Below are 22,461 nucleotides of genomic sequence, written 5' to 3'. Positions count from 1 at the left end.
TTGTGATTGTCATGTTGTTCCCACGTTTTAGAAACCTTCATACAAACACCTTTACTGAACACAACACATCTTATCAGACTTGTAATTTCAGAGAGTGAACTATTATATTGTTTATTGTATATAACCATCACAAGAGAACTCGAGTATCCACAGCGCTCATATTCAAAGCCACAAAGAAACCTTGACCACCTCACACCCAACAGTCACAGACTCAGTAATGACAAGAAATTTAGGTGTTTTCCCGGTATTTTTTGCCTAAGGTGTCATTTTTGCTTTATAGGATCTACAGTATTGTTTTGAGAAAATGCAAGAAAAGTGTTTTAGATTGGCATTTTTTCTTTTGTTTGCGAATAAAGCTCATCTAGTATATTGATTTAAAGTGCTTTTATTTGAACGTTGTATCAGAGTAAGAACATTTCGTACGTTAGTGTAAGAAGTGAATTTTGAAGGTGTTTACCCTCAAGTTTATAAATGATCGTCTTCCTCCGTTGTAAACTACCTGGGAGAGGAACTGAGGAAGCCTGACGCACCCGCCCATTTCTTCCCCACTTTAGATGAAAAATTATCAACATTAATTGAACGTCAACATCAGAATTAGGAGGGATATGTGTTTTAGATTAAAAAAACACTGCATGAAGTTTTATTTATTAATTTATTTCACGTCGCGACTCCGCTGAATCTTAAGTTTAAAACCTACTATTGAATCCTTTGTACAGACAATGAAGCTGCATTTCTATATTATGAAACCTAATTTTTTAAACATATTTTTTACCAATATTTATATTAGTTATTACAAGTACCGGTACTTATTACCCACCCACATATTTGTGTTTCAAGTTCTGTCACTATATAATCTTTGGTCAAGGTCACTGCTTCCAAACATGTAAACACACTGCGCCGGGCCGGCGTTAGTCAGCACTCGGGCCCAAATGCAAGATCAGCCGTGGTGTACACCATGCCATGGTATCCCGGCTGTGGTAATACAATGGAGTGAAAATTTTGTGATTATTCAAGATGGGCCATGGTGGTACCCGACTGTCATTTGTTGTTACTACGTCATCGTAGTGTAGTCAGGTGTACCAACTGCTGGAAGACTTGGGGGATGGTATGCTTGCACCCTGAAAATGTTGTCAGTGGCACGAAACGTTTGTTCTTGCTACACGATTTACGAGCATAAAAAATTTGAATCCCACGCTAAGGTGCACCTCATTTTCCTATTTTCTTGGATTATAAGCCAATTCTGGGAATAAAATACGATCATTTACAGTGAATATAGGTAAATAAAGCCTTTGACAACCATAAAAAACGTAGGAATTGAGTGTAATATCTGTTCCTTTCTTCTTTATCCTTATTAAATCTAACAATAAAGTTATAAGTTTTTCATGAACTTGGGGTTGGGCGAGTGTAATAAAGAGAACTATGGCCTGTTCTGTGGATGAGGTCAGTAGAATATACCAAAGTACAGTATTAGGTATTATAATTTTGTTATGACAGTGATGAACTCACTTTACAGATGAATTTGGATAAAATCTTGAAAAAATATCACCATAACTGTTAGTTTTCTATCAAACAGGAAATTATCTTTATACCAAAATTTTTACTTTCATATTATACAAGGCCAGTTATCTACAAGATATGAAAACTTGAGATAATGTTTCCTCCTTTTCTCCACCTGATTATAGTAATGCAATAAACACCCTTTCAAAAAAACAAGACATGAACACTTTCCCAATGTGAGGAGTAAAAATGTATACAATTTGTTAAGACATGGACTAAACCAGAAGTCGGAGAAAGGTCTCTGCTGTTTAAAACGTCTTTTATTTGGAAAAATATTACATGTAAATACTGTATATGGATCCTCATCAGAGAGCCTTCATATAGTTAGTGTGCAGACATTTGTTTACAAGGCATATACTCAACTATTATGGAAATGAAGACATGTTAGGTTAGATTAGGTTCATCTTGTGAGCAAATGTCATGGAACCCATATACAGTAGGTATAGTCATGAAATTCTTCCAACTAATCAGAGACTAATAATGTTAAACATAGAACAAGATGATAATTAAATGGTTTAAAAATATACTCAATACAGTCTGCAATGTTAATTGCAAATCATTCCTGCATTTTTTAATGTTTAATATAAACTGTAATAATAAGGATAAGAATACAATGATAATGCTTATTTCAGAATATAGCCTTTATTAAAAGCAGGATATGCTATAATATATGGATGATCAAGAGTAAAGTATTTTAAAAGAAAAATTTTCCACAAATTTCACAAATAAATTAATACGTAATATCCACGTATGTATGCTGAGTGTAAAATAAAAAAAATATAATAATTGTGGCATACAGTACGTTATGATTTCTCCAAGGTATATGTTCAGAAAATTCCAGAAACTGCATTTTTTCTGGTCTATGAGTAATGTGGGGATTTTACGGAACGTCTCCAAATTTTTCTGCTCCGAATCTGGGAACCAGTTCCGAGGTTAGGTTAGAAAGCAAATTCCAAAATCTTCCCTGGAACCGGAGAAATTTCCCATCAATCAAATGATACCAAGATTTATTTCTTCAGTATTAGTGAAAGGTGAATTGTTAGCTGTATCTCTACCTGTAAGTTAAAATAAAGTCATTAATATTGTGTTAGTTAAATTTGCGAATTCTGAAACATTTATATTTATGAGGGTTAATATTTATAAGTTTCCAACATCTAAATATTGAGGGTAATTTTGTCTGTTCAAAAAAAAATAAAATAAAATAAAAAATTCCAAAGGAAACTCAGATTTGTTTGGTTTGATATGCAACACACACTAAAAAAAATTATTGTTTTTTTTAATGTACTGTAGTGTATATTGTTATGGTGATCCCAAAACTTTGATCCCTTTTTTTGGATAAATTCATAGAACAAAAATTATAAGCCCTTTAAAATTTTAATGATCAATATAAGAATGTTAACCTAACCTACCTAACTTAATCTAACTGGAAACTGACTTGACTATCATAAAAAAAGTATACTGTCTTTCATATTTTAAAGGTTGGATTAAGGACAAATTCACTTAGGTTAATTTCTGGTTACAGTTAAGTAGGCAAATCTGACATTTCTGTTGTCATCATTAGAATGTACGTATATCACATTTATTGAAGATTCATAGTTTCATTATCTTTGAATATCCAAGAATTGTGATACAAAAACAATTAACGGTAAAGGGAGTCATACCTGTGATTACTTTCTACAATTATTACATCTAGCTATAATTGAGTGGAGCATCAAGGTGAGTTAGGTAAGGTACAAGGAGTTTAAAGATGAAAATGTATTACAGTCTCTCTTCGACTTACGACGGTGTTCCGTCCCGACGACCAGGTCGTAATACCTGAAATATTGTTATTAAATATTATCATCAATGACTTCTTTTGGTATTACACAATACAATTTGGTGCTAATTTTTTCCTCTTACATAAAGTAGCTTTAGTGTATAGGGTGAAACATTTATCATGAAGTGATTGTCATTTGAACTTTACGGAGTCTGAATTTGTAAAAAAAACAAAACTTATGTTTTTAATCAATTTGGTAAAATGAATGTTTAGGTCATCCACCTACTTGGCATTTGAAAAAACATAATTTCAATGTCACCAAACCTAACCTAACCCAACTTAACTAATCTAACGTAACCTAACTTAACTGGTAAAAATCGGTCAACTTAAAATCATTAAATTCGCTGGATGGCCAAAAGATAATAATATCATCAATTCCATTTACTTTAGAAGGACTTATTCATTTTTGTTGAAATCATGGACATACAAAGCCAGTATATCTACATTTGATTCTACCACTGTGAATGGCAAAGTTAATTAATATCACCGCTCCAACTGTTGGCCCAAACAAGTCGTAAAGTAATTCTTTCTTGTAATACATCGAGTCACTAAGGGAATAAAAAAATAAAACATGAATTTAGGTCACTGAATTTATCTTATTAGTAGCAAATTGTGGTTAAACTGATACACAAATGAAACATGCCTGGGAAGTACCTAGCACTAGTTACCTGGCATATTTGGACTTATTAAAATATGAAATCTAGGCTTATAAGTAATTATACTAAGGAAATAATTATTCTGGTAGTGCTGGACGGTTATTAATTGCGCTCATTACGAAAATTGGGTCGATAGTAATTCTGATAAAGGACGTCATTCACCATCACGGATGGACCAGTTTGGATTCACCTGGCATTGGTTACCCAGCATATTTGGACTTATTAAAGTGTGAAATTTATGCTACAAAGTATTTATACTAAGACAATAATTATTCTGGTAGTGCTGGACTGTTATTAATTGCCCTCATTACGAAAATTGGGTCGATATTAATTCTGATAAAGGACGTCATTCACCATCCCAGAGGAAGCTGTTCTCACCACTCTTCAAATAGACTATTTATGACTTTTTTTTAGTTTAATTTGATTTCAATACATTTCTACACATAAATTAGTTGTATTAGTTATCTTAAAGGCTTACCTTTTATGATGGTTAGGCGAATTTGGAGGATATAAACGGCGATGAGACAAGTAGAGGCTGGTGGCATTTTTCGTACACAAACACGGACCGCTTTTAAAAAGAACAATACAATTCTGCACGTGCTGTTCTACAGGGAGTATATCGTATAACAAATATTATTCCTTTGCAGATTTATACATTTCATGTCCATTCAAATCAATTTTCGTTCATTTGGTTACAAAAATAGTTCCCTCGTATTGATCATCGGACAGGGGTATGTGTGCCACGAAATTTCCCCATGTTCCAATAACGAATTGTACATATTTTTCTTTTTTTTTTTAGCCAAAAACGCTTCTTGCACAACAACCATGGGAGTACTACAGCATGGTATGCACCACGGCTGATCTTGCATATGGGCCTCAGTGTCATGTCCGGGTGGGAGGGACGCATCCCACCTTAGCTGTTAAGTGTGGGCTCAGAAATATTAACTTTGCACTCGGTTAATGCAGAATGACTGTAATATGAGGTATTCTAGTGTTTGATTTTCGTTTTGTTTTATCATTCTTGGGCTGTTGGTTAGTGTTGTTATTGTTAAGTTAGGTTGGGGTAGGTTAGGTAAGTGTTAGGGTGGTTATTCGTCGGGTGAAATAAGCTGGGGAGCTCATATTTAGGTGATTCGAAGTGAAGGTGAATGAGTTGTGTGAGGAATCATGCATTTATTGGTGTTCTTTTATAGACCAAAATATAAACCCTATATTTTTTGAGGATGTCTAAGTCTGTTGGTGTTTTATTATGCCAAGGAAGAAAATTGGGACAACCAGAAGACTCACCTTCCCTGATTATTTCAAGATTAACCACCCTAACACTACCTGGGGAAGGGTTGGGTTAGGATTAAAGTGGTTAATCTGAAGATGAAATAAGCTGGGAAGGGGACTTTTCAGGTTCTCTGAAAAGTGTTATGCAACACAGTGCACAATAATATAAACTGTATATTAAGGAGGCATTTGCTTTTCAGAATGTGCGGGATGCAAGGAGGAACTGGTGGAGGGGCAGGCGCTGATCGCCCTCGACCAGCAGTGGCATATATGGTGCTTCAAGTGTGCCATCTGCAGTACTGTGCTACATGGAGAGTACATGGGCAAGTGAGTACACTTTCGTATTGATCTTCAATTAACCTTTTTGATGGTTATTTATTCGTTTATATAAGAACATAAGAAAATAAGGAGTCTGCAATAGGCCGGTTGGCCTGTGCATGGCAGCTCCTGTCGAGAGTTACTACCACTCTCTTTCATCCATGAATCTATCCAGTCCCCTTTTGAAACTTTCCAGCATTCCAGCACTTACTACATAGTTGCTAAGCTTGTTCGACTCGTCCACCACCCTATTTGTGAACCAGTTCCTTCCTATCTCCCTCATATATATATATATATATATATATATATATATATATATATATATATATATATATATATATATATATATATATATATATATATATATATATGTATATGTATATGTATATATATATATATATATATATGGAGGAGAAGGGAGAAGAGAAGGCATTGGGGTGGAAGAGAAGTCACCCCATGCTTCGTGTCACCATTTCACCCATAAAATTTTAGTTCACTAGGTGTTATTCAAGATTATTTTCTTTAAATCAACACTGCACTGCATTATATATTGTCAATATGTAAAATAAACTTCAGAATGACCAATAATTGTACCGTAAAAATGTAAAAATAGTTTATATTCAAGAGAGTCTCAAGCAAGATGCTTCCTCCACTGACCAGAGACACAAACTGACGCCATTCTGGGTGAGTCAAGTGGCTGTTTGGCATTCTAAAAACTAGTTCCCTGTACTTCATTTATGTTAAATAATTGTTAAAATGACTAAAAATTTTAATATAAGACTTGGAAAATTATTGAATAGTACAACCTTCTTGATATTTACTCAAATGGTAACGAATTTAAGCCCTAAAACTGATTACTGTATTGGCGGACTAATACTACAACTGGTGAGCAGGCAAAATCAGGCGAAAACATGTTGGGAAAAATTCGTAAGGAATTCGTTAACCTAATTTTTTTCGTTAACCGAATTGAATATTCTTATGGAAGGTAATTCGTTAACCGAAATTTCGTTAACCGAGGGATCACTGTACTCTATGTCTCTGGTTTTTTGACAATTATAGCTGGGGTGGAAATTAACGCTCGCCCGCGAGCCTGAGTCTAGTAAAAATCTAAAAGGGCAAGTTGAACATTGGGTTAACCAGGCCAGTTGAGTAGTGATAACCGTAGGTCGTTCTCCAATATGAACAGCATGTGTACCAGGTTGAAAAACTATTTGGAATAAACCTCATATTTGATATGTAGTTAAATGGATATTAATATTAAAGCTGAAATTTCTTTTAGTGTGTAAAGTTTAATGTAGTTGTACCATTTATTGTTTTTTTTTTAATTAAAGTAATTTTATGTACTGAGAGTAATAAACTCAAGGTCAGAAACTCAGAACTCCAAATGTTTTGTTTTTGTTTATATTTGCTGCTAGATTCTCGGCCACCTTGGTCCCTGCCACTGCTCTTCATATTGATATTTAACGGTTTTAGGTCAGTTCCTCACTGGACAATCCGTCTCCTCCACTACTACCATTTTTATTACTTATTATTGTCCAAAGAACATCTATAGAAAAAATTAACAAAATCGAACAACTCCTGGTGTTAGTCGTCTACTCTGCCTTTGAAAACTGGTGATGAAATGACCAGTTCACGAAATTGCCTGGTGATGAATAAACCAGTGACGAAATGTCTGCCCACCATATCTAACATCGTTCTTAAGATAAGCTGCCCAATTTTAGAAGAAATTATGTAGAAAAAAATTTATCCATAAGTCTGGCCCAAAATTTCCTTAATTTTAATAGAATACCCGGTGGTACAAGAAAAATTATTCTTCTTAACATTTTAATAATTGTGAGATTTAATCTCCCATGATGTTTCAGGGATGGCTTACCATACTGTGAGAAGGATTATCAAGCCCAGTTTGGTGTCAAATGTGCATATTGCAATCGGTTCATCAGTGGCAAGGTATTACAGGCTGGCGACAATCACCACTTCCACCCCACTTGTGCACGATGTACCAAATGTGGCGATCCATTTGGAGATGGAGAGGAGATGTATTTACAAGGTTTGTTTTGTTGTCTTGTCACTTTTTGTGCAACAGTTAGGGAGATACAGCACTTACCTCTTGTCCAGCTGGTTCCATTTTTTTGCCTAGATCACCCCCAGTTTTGAGGAATGAATACACTTTGATTTTGTATTACTTTCTAAGAAAAATGGAACCCCATAAAACATTTACTTTATACATCTAAAATTACAGGTACAGCCATTTGGCACCCTCGCTGTGGCCCCGGTCCCACAGAAAATGGCACTGTCCTTAATGGTTCACTATCCAATGGCCATCACATTAATGGGGAACAGAAAGCTGAGAGAGAACGTGACTTTGATGGCATGAGCTCAACAGCTTCAGAAACACAGGTAGGTACCCAAGTCTTACAGTATACAGTTGTACTGTACAAGAATAATTACATTTTAGTTCAGTTAGATTGCCTTTCCTCTATTAGTGCTTCGATGGTACAATTAGGATTGTTATTTACATGGTCCTTTGTGATAATATACAAATTAAGAATGCAATACTCCTCTACAGATATAAAATTGTTACATTTATAATTTAGGAAATAAATTTGTCCAATCAACTTGCATAAGTTGTGCATTTGAACTTATTCAGGCATGATATCGTCTCCTGATAAAAAAAATGAAGGTAATAACTTCCGCAGGCTTAGATAAAAAATAGCAGAGGAAACAAACATTCCTGAATATCTGGAGAAAAGTATAACTGTGGATCACCTTACCAAACCCGAGGACATGATGCGCTAGTGTATGTTGTTATGGAGTTACTGAGACGTGAATTAGATTCACTTAAATTCTAGATATATTCATACCAAATTTTGAAGTGTTAGAGGTTACTACTGTAGTACAGTACGTACTTGCGTTTTCATATTAGGTTCATGTGTGATGATCTAACCATCACATATTTCCTTGAGTGTGGGAGTTTGTTACAATAAGACCTTGTTAATTTGCTTCTCAGGAGTTGACTAGTTGAATAAATTTGCACAGAATTTGCTGGAGAACTTTATAATACCTGGAATATTTATTCAATAGCTTCTCAGAAAAAGTTGCTGTAGTCTGACTAAATAAATAGGTGTACAGAAACAAGAAATTAGGAGAAATTATTAAAAAAAAAAAGAATCACCACAATATCTTTAACCTGTTAAAATTATGTGTGGGATGATCAGGTCGTCAACATATGTCATAACTTAATTCATGAATGTTTGGAAGTTTTTTTCACTCCTTGCACTCAATTTTGGGGATTATCAAGTTTGTACAGTACAGTGTAGTCTGCATTTACGAGGTCACATGAACCCGTGGAGGCCCGCGTAAAACGAGAAACGTGTAAATGAAATAACAGAACATATGGGATTAATTGAAATAGTGTCTGGGCCGACCTCCAAACTCCACTTTTTGCCGAATACGTACGTTGTAGTAAAAATAGTATCTTAACTTTATGATGTTATGCACACACACATGATATAGAAGATAAATATCAATAAGGTAAAAGAAAAATCAAGGTTTAACACTTACGTTAGGTTAGAAAAAATCTAGGTTTAACACTTACGTTAGGTTAGAAAAAATCAAGGTTTAACACTTACGTTAGGTTAGAAAAAATCAAGGTTTAACACTTACGTTAGGTTAAGTTAGGTTAGAAAAAAATCAAGGTTTAACACTTACGTTAGGTTAGGTTAGGTTAGGTTTAACACTTATGTTAGTAGAAGAGATGGGTCGGCATACGTTGGTGGGGGCTGGTTCCGAGGCAGAGGGCAGATTACTGGCACCTCAGGTGAATCACCATCACTCTCCACCATAGTTGTCAGGGCCTCCCTGACAAATCTCTCAAAGTCAACATCACTATCACTGGCTTGGGCTGGCTGTGGTGCGTTGCGGGCGAAAAAGTCTGTGATGTTAGGCTGACGGCTAGTGTTGATGTGTTCGTGATACATCTTGATGTACGGCTCCATAGTTTGCAACAGCTGGTTATTGAAGACTTCATAGCGGTGATCGTCAGGGTCGTTGGAAAGGACGAGCTTGAGTTTCTCGGCAAACTCGATGGCATCCTTTACATTACCATGTGTTAACTATGTTCTTCTCAGGCTGCCACACCACCTGCATCTTCACTGACATCATCATCTTCCAACATCTCGTCAGCAGTCACCTCAGGATCCCTGATCACCTCCATAATGTCGTCGTTGGTGGTTTTGGAGAAGCCTGCTGCTGTAACACTCTGTGCATCTTCTCTTGCAAGATCCACTGCCACTGCAACAGACTGAACCTCACCAGTCACAGGTTGACTCTGCCTCCCACCTGGTATACCTTGCAACACATGCTGCCATGCGTGACGAATCGTTGTCACAGACAGTTGCCCCTGTGCCTCCACCAAGAAATCAACAGCTTTATTTACGTTAAATTTCTTCCAAAACTGTTTGACGCGAACTTCTTGATCCGCCAACTCTTGTTTCTCGTCGTCGCTCTCGCTATCAGTGTCACCCAGGTTACGCAACTCATCCTTGGTGTTGGTACAGTCGTTCATGAGCTTAAACTTCTTTGTAGAGAATGCAGCCTTAATGTTGCATATCAACTCCTGGTCCATGGGCTGAATTAACGACGTAGTGTTGGGAGGAAAGAAGACCACTTTTACGTTGGGGTGACGATACAACAGTAGGGCCGAGTGTCCTGGTGCATTGTCAAGGAGCAACAAAATGTTGAATGGAACATTCTGTTGTTCGCAGAATTTCTTGACGTCGGGAACGAAACAGTCGTCAAACCAGGAGAGGGACAGAGCAGTGAACATCCACGCCTTACGTGCGGTTAGCCAGTGGACATTTAGCTTGGTCATGTCCATGTTCTTGTAAGCGTGCGGCTTGCGGGCTGTGTGGATCACCGATAACTTGCCTTACAGGTACCGGAGGCATTGGTGGTAAACAAGACAGTGATGCGCTCCTTCTGCAACTTCCGGCCCCAACACTTGCTGGCAGACTTGATAACGAAGGTCTTGGTAGGTAGCTTTTTCCAAGACAGACCAGATTCATCCATGTTGAACACCTGGTCGTCGGTGTACTATCCTTCCTCCATAACTTCTCGTAAGAATGGAGGAAAATCACTTGCCGCAACACGGTCAGCACTCGCTCCTTCACCAACAATGTTAATATTATTGATCTTGTTCCTCTTCTTAAACCCTTGCAGCCACCCAGAGGAAGCAGTGAAGGGTTTAGGCTCTGCAATTCCCATCTTACGTGCCACTGCTACGTACAGTTCACGGACATAGTCCTGAACTGACCCCGTGTCCACCGCCATGTTCCTTCTTGCCTGACGAATCAAGTAGCTCACCAGCAAATTCTCAGTCTTGAGCAGCACCTTGTTTTGGCAGTACTTCACCATTGAAGCACCTGCAGACTTTGTGATGCTCAAATGTTCTTTTATTTTGGCGGCATCCTTCTTGATCGTCCGGATCGTAGATTTGTTCACGCCATGCTGGCGTGCCAAATCAACTTGCCTCTTTCCTTTTCTAATTCTTGTACGATCTTGTACTTAACTTCGTAACTTAGGACACGTCGTATCTTCTTTGGCTTGGAGCGGCTGGGTCCAGGTAATGCAAGGTTTTTCTGTGGTGGTGGGGGTCCAGCGGATGCCATTGTTACGAGATTAGCGGGCACAATAGAGCACAGTATACACCAGGTGACTGGGAACAGGGCGACTGACGCGGGTAGCGGCGGCTTCTCTGTGGTGGCACGTCATATTACATTGAACCAATCACAGTTAGCGGGGGAGGGAGGTAAGGATGCATGGCCCAATCACAGTCCAGTATGTCATATGACGTCACTGATAATGCAACAGCGACATACTGCGCAACCTTACTCGCGCCGCTTGTGGTCAGGCATGGGCCGCTTGAATACAAAATGGCGCGACGCGTCTGGACCCTCCAGCGACTCTCCGCGTAAATGACCAAATTTACAGCGCAATTAAAGCATTTCAATTCTGGCAAGGCACCGCGTAAATGACCAAATGCGTTAACCAAAACCGCGTAAATGACCAAATGCGTTAACCAAAACCGTGTAAATCCAGACTATACTGTACTGAATAGTATTGTTTTTTCTTATTTCTGGTTACAGTACTGTATATATTACTGTAATATTGTAATATACACAGTAATGTTTTGTAAATTAAATCTGTAATTGTATAAATGAAAAAATAGTTATCTCACAAGAATTTGTCAAGTAAGTAATACTGTATAAAAAGCTGAGTTGAGTTGCGCACAAAGATGATAGAACATTAAATATGTCTTGGCCTTGGTTCAGACATGTCTTGATCTGTTTCTGTCCACATCTCTTACTTTTCGTTCACTAATTTGAAGGTTATTAACAAGATTAGTATCATCTTATGGAATTAATTTCTTGCCAAGAACCTTTTGAATGTCATGTGGGATTTTCTTACATCGAATTTCATATTTATATATATTTGAATATTTATGGTTACATAGGCTTTTGTCAGCTTTAACCTAACTTGTGTCAGGAGTTTTATGATCTCTTAGTGAAGGTAATTAGCAGTTGCTTCAATTTTATGATGGCCAAACCAGCATGCACATTTTCTCAGAGAATGCTTCAGGGTATCCTGTTGCTTATGTGGCTCAAGTTTATGAAAATGAATGGTAGTATAAATATGTTCGGAAATTTCTGCATGTGCCATCTTGCTTTAGTTGTGGGAAGCAGCATTTTTATGTGCAGTATACTATATAAAACAAAAAACAAGTAACATTTAGTAGTTTTTATGTAAACTTAGTTTTTTTTTTTTTTTTTGGCTAATATCTGATGCTATACTGTAGTTATTATAGGCTATGTATTAAGTAATTAGAAGTTACTCACTTGTATGTGAATTCAAATTATTCGTCCTTGAAACTGTAATATTGTTACATCATTTATGTAAATATCCTCATAATGTCGGAGTATTGTAGCTGATATAATAATGTAATTTTCATCTCAACAGTTTATCGAAACTGTAGAATCCACTGGAAGATGGCGGCGGGTATGCCTTTCTGGAGTGCACATGACCTCTTAACTAAATTGAGATTAACAGTGCCATTTGACTACTACTGTATTTGTTTTTGTTGTTTTTGTGGATCAACTAACTCAAGTACCACCTAGTGATTTATTCAGTGATTATGACAGTTCAGGTTTTTCATATGGGCTCACATTCTTATTCACAACAGAGGAGGTTCAACTTATAACCACTGATTTAGTCACTGATGGGTACTAAGGCGTGAGGAACCAGTTATAATTTGTGAAGAGTTGCTCTGTTGAATTCATAAATTTATTTTTTACATTATTACAGTATTAAAATTTCTGTGAAGTATTTCTTTTGAAATTTTGAAGTTAAGTGATATGTGGTATTGTAGTTACTTAACTGTAACTATGATTGGTGTCCTCAGTTGCTTAATGTAAAATGTGTTTCACCTTTGAAATTAGGTTTTGTCCCTTTTTGGATCAATTGAGTGATTGCTTTGCTAATGTTATTAAACTCCCTAATGGATAGTGTTTTTCTGGAGTATTTCAAGGGTATTCATTGAATTGTGCAGTAAAACCTATAGTACCTCCTTAAACACTAGTGTATAGTATGTGCAATAATGACTTAACTGTCTACTAGGTCCCAGTAATTGCACAAATTTATGCCAGTCAAATCATCCAATACTGACAAAATAACAATACTCTTCATGTTAAATACTTTTCATTGATGAGATTGCTCTCCTCCAGCCTTCAATGTGTTTGTTTATTTATATATTTGTGTATGTGTGTGCAATGATTTACCTCTCTAATTTGTGTTTCAAACATCACTCCTCTCCAAATTACTTTTAGTTTGGTGGCATAACTGTACCTCCAAAAAGTTTTAAGAAAATTCCCCTCCATTGAATCACAGCTACAATTTAACAGTTCCCTTCAGTGTTCATGTGTGTGAATAGTAAACCTCTTACTGTATTTTAACTGCTAACTGTATGGTGTGTAGACATAATGACATAATTTAGATCAATGGATATGAACCTGAAAACTACCGATTTATATATTAAGTACATCACTAAATGTGTAAGTTATTCACATCTCATCTCCTAGGAGAAAAGAATACTGTACCACTATCATTATATCTTCTTGATTTTTAGTGTTTCTCCTCTGAGCTTTATACTGGGTGTCTGATATATATTTGCACCGCCATAGATTGTTTTATCAATACATTTTCTCTGCTGTATATGCAATTATCTTCAGTCTTCATGTTTTAGTACAGTTCTCATAACAGCACATTTCTTTACCAAAACTTAAACAACAATAGACAACTGATGGAATCTGTTGTGTATGTTAGAAGGTATTTCATTTTCTTTTGTTTTAACAGAAATAATGTACAGTATATATGCATATTTTAAACTTGCATGTATGAACAATTCTACTTTACCAGAAAATGCAATAGAAAGTCAAAGGGTTAGACAGTTTGTTCTAGTAACAATAGTTTAGTTTATTGTTTTTGTTAGCATGCCTTAATGGAGCCATCCCCCTTTGTACATGTGTTATATTTAATAGGTTTTCAAAGCTTTTGCAGTTAATGAGAATATTTTATTTGTTTGCCTTCTGTATTTTATTTTTATAAATAGTAAAAGGATTTTTTTCTCTACAAATCCTAGCATGTTCAGCATTTTCCAGGTAATCCCTGTGTGTATGCATGCATAGATTTATTTTAGTTTGGTTAACTATTTGTTTCAGTTTTCACGATCCCGCACGCCAAGCCTTAATGGATCCTTCCGCTCCTATAGCCCCTATAACAGCCTGAACCGGAAGGTGCGTTATGATTTATTAGTAGTTTTTATATTTTTATTTGCTCATTAAAACAATTTAGTTTACAGTAGACGTAAAATATTATAGTTTACAGTAGAAGCAAGCCAGTATATATTTCCATGAATAATGTCCAACCTTTACTGAATCACAACTTAAGAAGAGTTGTGGTTGATCAATAATCTGTACAGGTAAAAGTCTTAGTGTCCATGATGACACTTCACATGTTTGAAGTACCGGATAGTTATTCCATTAGATGTCAAGTGTTGTGCTATAAACCTAAATGTGACCCTACTGTATAACCGTTATTGGGAATTAATTTGCTGTAGATATAAGAGGTAGTTCTGTGGCAATGTGGAAGGTTGGGTTTTCTGTTAATTAAGTCACTGCTCATAAAATTTAGGTGACATTAATATGAAAGAGTAAAGAGTGGATGTTAGTCACAAGCACTTAGAGATAAATGATGAAAGTAGAGCACTATGGGTGAGTGTTATGGCTGTTAAAAAGAAGGAACAACACTGCATGAAAGGGAGTGTCTTTACTGTGGCTACCAAGCAGCATAGTAGGTAAAGGTTTGCAAGGCAGGGAAAATTAATGATCTTACATTCAGAAAATTTGCTTCGATATGATTACAATTCAATTTGTTCAGATATAAACATAACAGTTTCTTAGACCCAGAGCAGCATTGTGTTGGAGGAGTCATCTTTGGTTCAAAGTTGGCATGATTCTGAATTTTATCATGGAAAATTACAGAAACCAATTAGCCTCTTCCTTACCACATGGCTAAACTGGCACATGCATGTATAATGGCAGTACAGTAGTGGGTGTTAAATGGGATTATTAGATCATATGGTAAGAAAGGGGTTAAGCTGGAGTTATGATATGCTATAATCCAGTTCCTGAAGAAGCTGTGAAAGGACATAAACCCACAATTTGTTCTCTAAATAGTGTATGAAATGTCTTTGATTCTATTTCACTATGGTATATCGTCATGTAAATTAATGGAGAACAATATTTTACTGCAGAAGTCCATTTGTGGTAAGACAGAACAACACTGCACCATCACTGGATTTATAGTTAGCGGGTGGTTGGTATATTCATGCAAAAAAAAAACCCCAAGTGTTAGGTTGTAGGAGGAATTTACTCTTGGATAATTTTATTTCTGAAAATTTGTAATAAAAGTTATTTATTGGATACATTATACATAAATGGATTGATGATTTTGAAGATTTAGGGCACGCAGTAAAAACCCCGAGTACTGGACTAATTAAACCGCAGCGACATTATTCCTCAGACGAAATCCGTTATTCGGATGTTCATATCAGCACAACTGTTCAAAACTACAGACAGCATATTACATTATATAGATTTGCTTATTTAAGTTCATAAGAAATTAGTTAAGTAAAATAATCATACGTATGATATACTTTCAATAAATTCAGCTGTTTTTATTACAGTGGTCCCTCGGTTAACGAGCACAATTCATTCCAGAAGGTTGCTCGTTAACCAAAAAATTTGTTAACCGAAACCATTGTTTCAATGGGTTTTTGGGTAATTGGTTCCAGCTCACTGAAAATTGCCTAAAGTCAACAAAAAAGGTAATAAAGTACACTTACTTTGAGGTGTGCATCTAGAAGGCTCCTGGTTGATGATGATGATGATGGAAATTAGAATGGGGGTGGAAGAGAAGTCACCCCATGGCGCCATTTCACCCATAAAATTTTAGTTCACGGTGTAATTCAAGATTATTTTCTTGAAATCAACACTGCACTGCATTTATATTATCAATATGTAAAATAAATTTCAAATTGACCAATAATTTGCTTGGAAACACAGAAAAAAAGCATTTATGTTGAAGAGAGTCTGAAGCAAGATGTTACCTCCACTGAAAAGACAGAGACTGACGCCTGTATGGTGTGTTGACAGGCTGTTTGGCATGCTAAAAACTAGTTTCCTTGTACTTAAATTATGTTAAATAATTGTTAAAATGACTAAAAATTTTAATATGACTTAAAATTATTGAATAGTACAAACCTCTTGATATTTACTAAAATAGTAAGGAATTTAAGCCCTAGAACCGATTACTGTATTGGCAGACTAATACTACAGCTGGTGGACTGCCAAATGCAAGCAAAAACATGTGGAGGGGCGCTCTTTAAAAACTGGTTAATCGTGGGATTGCTCGTTAACCGAAGTTAAGAATCTTATGGAAGGTAATTCGTAAAATGAAATCTCGTTAACCGAGGCGCTCGTTAACCGAGGGATCACTGTATAAGTGTTAATAGATGTAGGCGAGGTTCTAGATTCTAGAAGTTTTCAGAGCTGCAAAGATTTGTTTAGGTTCCCAAATCCCAGTGTACATATGTTTGTGGCATAGACAGCCTTGTGCAGTGAGATAAAGTGGATTTTGTGAATGTTTACAGTATACCGCTGGCAATGAAATAGATATGTTCATGAAATCCACTTCATTCTCAGGAACTATGTTGTTATAGGTAGACTTAACATTGAGTTAAAGGGAATAGGTTCCAATCCTTCGTGTTTCTATATTTTGCCAACTCCAAAAATGAGCCAAAATTGCAATAATAAAAAATTAAAGTACTTCAGTCCTTGAACCATCCTATGGGTGATGCCAAGAGTTGACGAGTTTATCCAGCCAGCTGACTTGAGAGATGTGGCTGCTACGCTGTGTATGCCGTGACATCACATTAGAGAGAGTGATGCATCCATACATATGTTCACCTCCCACACAGAAAGCTGTTCTCACTCACGCTCTTCATTTTTATTTTTATTTTTTTATAGTTTTATATTATACTGTATTTCCTTTATTTCTAAGTCACATTAGAGTGCAGTACTGAAATGATTTTTCCCACAACCTTTACAGTTTCATTACATGAATCTGTGGTAACATGCATAGTCATCTCAAGGCCACAGCTGCCTGGCAATGTGTGTGTGTGTAGTGCAGGCATGAATAGGACATTCTTTCACTTTAAGTGGGGATTAAGTGGGTCATGCTTTATGATATGGTTTCAGTAAATTCAGAATTCCAAATTTCTTCATTATCTTGGGAACTGTGTTTATTGTCGACCATGGCTAGCATTTCAAGTTTATCCTTCATGGTAAGACGCTTTCTGCTCTTTGGGGTCCTACCCGAACATACTTGGTTAGACATTGTTCTCACAATGTGTGTTATTTATATGTCACGAGAGAACAGGCACGTCTGCACCGAGTAATAGCCATGTGTAGACTGAGTGCAGCTCAGCTGTGTTGATGTGATGCAGGCTGGCTGGTGAAACCACGTGGTCCATACCATATCGCTCCACAACAATAACAATGACCTGTAAGATATTTATTTTAACATTTTAATATTTTTTTTCCAAGATTCGTGTCTTTACTCAGGTGGCCTGGTACTCGAGGTTTTTACTGTATTTTTTTTTTTTTTATTAATCTAAAGTAAATACATACAGTACATGTAAACTAAATGTTTGTCCTTGTGTATATTTAGATGAATTTTATGATTTGTTTGCTGCATATTATGGAATAACATGATAATGGGTTTTGTGTTTGGATTTTTGTTTAGTGGAAAATGTAAACATAATTGAATGTAAGATCAAGCTTGCTTTTGAGTTTTTTATCTGCGGAGTAGGTTAAATTATGAAGAAATAACATTACTATTATATTCATCTCTAAAATAAGGTAGGTAATTTTTTATGATATGATATTTATAGTGAATTTACGTCAATCTCTACCCCAGTTCTCAGGTCCATATCGCACATGCTCTCCTGGCTTGATCCTACGGGAGTACAAATCCTCTCAAAGCCCTATTGACATCACACGCATCTATACCTATTCCTATCTTGCTGCTGAGCCTTCACAAGGGTACCTCAAGCGCCCATTGGACCCTTACGACCGTCCTCCTCCCAAGTCTCCGCACTTCCACCGTCCGCCGAGTAAGTTCATTCATTTGTCCGGTGAACACTTGTAATGGGTCTCAAAAAATAATCTTGGAGGCTTATTTTTTAGCTTGTCCTTGTTTAGAATTGCAAGGTTACTCGTTATATATATTAAGGTAAAGTATATTCCTGTTATATTGCACGTGGTTAGTCACTTGTTGGCTCGAGTTTAGTTTTTCTCCTTGTGTCACTTTATATATTGTGTCAGGTGTTCTAGGAATATATACAGTACATGCACAATGCTAACTTGTGGGAGACCTCACACATCAACAAGTGAGGACAATATTGCTGTTTTGATAAAAGCTTTCAGGCAATACCCGTGAAAGTCAGTACGACAGCATATGTATCCCGGGTACATTTTTTAAAACACTCTTATAGGACTTGATTTTTTTATTGAATTATTCCTGGTGATGTGTTTTACTATATGTGCTTATGAAGGCATTTAGCAGAATGGCATAAAGAACTGTTACTTCAATCTTCTTTTTCATCAAGTCTTTACAGTACATATCTTTATTCTGAAAGCAGTAATCAAAAACAAGCACAAACTGAGTGGTGTGTAGAATGGTGGCTGCTCTTGTTTTATGAAGAATCAAACAAGATCTTAAGGTACTTACAATGGGATTTAGAGAATAGTTTAAATATACTACTGCAATAACAAATACCCTGTATAGTAATGCAAACTGGAATAATGCAGAATTATTCTTAGATTTCTCCTAAATTGTGTCAACTGTCTTGGATATAGAAAAACACCAACAACTGTTTATAGAAGACCATAGAGTGTACTGTGCTGTTGATGAAACCAAAGAGAAATTGGCCTCAGTTAAGGAGAAGAGACCATCAGATCAAATTACTGTACTTGTACTGTATTTTGCTCGACTCCCGACACTGTCACCGTACTATACCTCACTCATGTTAAAGTAAATTCAGCGAACATAAATTAGTGAATGATGGTAAATTTCCTGGATTCTATAATAGACAACAGCACTCAACTTACTACGGTATCATAATAATAGAACAATGAGCTTAAGTTCATTGCCTATCATTATTAGCACTTCTAAGGAAACATTTAACCGGATCCTGACTCTCTTAATATTTTCTATCTTTACTCTCCAGCGGATAGTCGAAAACTGTCACTGCCCAAGACGTCTAGCAGATTAGGTATGCGAGTTCTGGTGGATCAGATGCAGTCAGAAACACCAAGACCTAAATCTCCTCACATGAACAATGAGGAACCTATAATACTTTCTCATTATCCCGGGGGACGGAAGCCAAGTTCTGGAGATGTTTCACGAATCGAGAGAGATGATTTTCCTGCCCCGCCCTATCCCTACACTGATCCTGGTAAGACAATAGTTTGTAATACCAGATAACTTTTTTTTCTCTTTTGGAAGGGACCCATTATCCCACTGAAGTTTTTAGATTTATTATAGGTAACCAATGACTGGTACTGAATACTATGGTAAAGTCAGTTATTCTGTGGTTTTAGTCATCAATATTGTAAATGCTGCATTTTATTACTATTTGGATTCCTATTTCTTACATTCATTTAATTTTATATGATTGCCATTGCTGTTTAGGGAAGAATCATTAATTGCAGAAAAAATCCCGAATTAGGTAAATGAGAGAAAAGATGTGATTAGTTAATATTTGTACAGTATAGTAACTACTGTACAACAGAAACTCTACTACCCCCACACAGTAAAACCTTGGTTATGCAGACTATATGGATCAACCAATTTCCATGTGTGAAATCTTTATATTTTTCACTTGAAATGGGTTCTGTTGCACTAGTTATGGTGGTCATAATAATTTTGAATCCATGAAAATGGTATTACAGTACAGTATATGTATTTTCATCCATAGATTACATTAATTGTAACTACAATTTTATTCCTGTCTTTTTTTAAGCAATACAAAATACATTAGTTTTACATTGTTTTATTACACTTGGTGTTGTACATAAAGCACAACCATAGGAATATAATGAAGGTGTACAGTATTATCTCTGGTTTATCTGTTTGGATTATTAGTTGCAAAAGCTTCCACTGTACACCATCAATTGTTGACAAGTTACTGCCATCAGGTAATCATGGCCAACCCACAGAAGCAAGGCAAATGGCAGTAAAACGATGATAATGTTTCCATGTAACACCATTTCTCACTGGAGTTTATATTTATATTATCCTCTTGCTCACATACAGTCTGTACATTCAAGATAAAAACTATATACTGTATGATGAATCTTGAAGTTACAGTAGATAATGTGTGGATAGTTAAGATTCTGTTGTACATTTAAGATGCTACAATAGTTGCAGTTGTTAATACAGGAAAACATATAATGAAGATTTACTCAAGACTTTTGAACCTAAAGATAAGCATCAAGTTGTGCAATGGAGTTCCCCGTGTGAGTAAAGAATGTGCATTTAAGATTGTGTCCCTCAAACTCTGCATAACCAATTCCTGTCCCTTATGCGGTGTGTAGCTTTCCACTTGTTTCCTCTGGGTAGTGTTGGTTACTGCCCATCATACTTAAGCCTCTTAGCATTTTCAGTTGGGTAATGCTATATTTGGTATTCGGATTGCTTATTTCCCTCTGCTCACATATCAAAGACTTTTACTTCAATGAGATATTATGTCAGAGAAATAATAAGAAATTAATGTTTTCAGCATTGTGCCCAAATTTAATTAAAGACAAATTAAAAATATTGTTAAGCATACAATTGACATATTACAGAAGTGCATTGTCTAGTGGGAAACAAAGCTGGTGTGGAGATGCTGCATTAATATGTTTAGAAAGATGAAATATATAACTAACAAATACCATAACAGCTAGCTTTAATAGTCTGTGTATTTGAGGCATAGAATATGAATTACATTACACAGTACAGGGTACTTAATTTTTTATTATAAAATTTAGACATATTTCAATTATGCTACTGCTTTATGGTTTCAAAGATGTTTGAGGGGAGTAATTAGTAAGGTGTCCTCAGATCATACATAATGACAACTTGTAATAGATATCCCATCATGCTTTTGTAACTTCATATAACCTGAAACAGATGAAAAGAAGTTTTTGTAATGAAGAAAATTGTGAACCTCTTTGATATGTGGGTTGATACAGCAATGCTTTTTTTTGTATTTCACCCTCCATCCTTGTACTGTATACTGTATGTTGTATTTTTGTATAGTAAACTTTTGTAGTGGTGTTCCTGAGCAGGTTACAAACATTCTGTATCCCAACATACATTATTGTGGCTCCATTGGAATTTCTCATGCATTTTATTAATGTTTTTCCTTGTTGGTATTTTCAGTCCTTAATGGTTTCTTTTATATTTTTTTAATTAATATAAACCTTTTGATTTATTCTAAATCTGCCCCTGCCACTGTTGGCAAAGCTTTTGGAATAGCATTTTTTTATACTGTATCTTATTTTTAGCTTGGGATTCTTAACCAGGTTACTTTGTTTTGTTTTTTATTGTCAACTTATCAGCTTTTACCTCTTGTTCTAACCTGTCATTCTTAACTGAAAATATGAAGGTTTAGTCATGGAATGTACAAAATATTATTCACAGTGTATAAAAAACCCACTTTGATACAGTCAAGACAGAGCTGCCTTGTTTGGAAAGACACTGCTACAAAATAGGAACAGTCACAGGTTGTATTCCTAACCAGAGTGGAGGACTCAATTCCCTCCTTGTGCACATACCAATAAATGAATACACTAGTGGGTGCAGTTACTGATAGTTGAATACGTATAATGATAATATTGGTGGAATAACTGTTCAGTGATCTAGCATCCTGCCACTGGGTTGAATCTTTCACAGTATAAGTGATGTATTTCTCCCTCAGAAAAATTATTGGAAATCCATTGTGTGTATGAAAACAATTAGTAATGGCTGATTTGTTGGTTTTAGTGTCAAATCTGAATACCACTCAAGGGATGAAATATTATATACTGTACCATACTGTACCTATTAATTTGTGTGGATTTTTTTTTCAACAATGGTATTCCTTTGTTTGAATGTATACATCTGTTATTTAAATACAGTCAC

The 22,461-nt window shown here is 35.9% G+C and overlaps 1 protein-coding gene across 1 annotated transcript in view; it reads left to right on the top strand.

Moving 5' to 3' along the window:
- The window catches only part of LOC121864691 (actin-binding LIM protein 3-like), a 149,822-nt gene that overhangs the window by 96,273 nt on the left and 31,088 nt on the right, over positions 1-22,461 (top strand). The window contains exons 6-12 of the mRNA XM_042363848.1: positions 5,502-5,628; positions 7,482-7,666; positions 7,859-8,016; positions 12,634-12,672; positions 14,391-14,465; positions 18,211-18,406; positions 19,523-19,750. Coding sequence (XP_042219782.1) covers positions 5,502-5,628; positions 7,482-7,666; positions 7,859-8,016; positions 12,634-12,672; positions 14,391-14,465; positions 18,211-18,406; positions 19,523-19,750 — 1,008 coding nt within the window. The remainder of the gene's footprint in view (positions 1-5,501; positions 5,629-7,481; positions 7,667-7,858; positions 8,017-12,633; positions 12,673-14,390; positions 14,466-18,210; positions 18,407-19,522; positions 19,751-22,461) is intronic.

The sequence above is a fragment of the Homarus americanus genome, unplaced genomic scaffold, assembly GCF_018991925.1.
Source record: "Homarus americanus isolate GMGI-L3 unplaced genomic scaffold, GMGI_Hamer_2.0 scaffold57965, whole genome shotgun sequence".
NCBI lineage: Eukaryota > Metazoa > Arthropoda > Malacostraca > Decapoda > Nephropidae > Homarus > Homarus americanus.
Note: the sequence above shows the minus strand (reverse complement) of the source record. Positions and strands in the feature narration are given on the sequence as shown.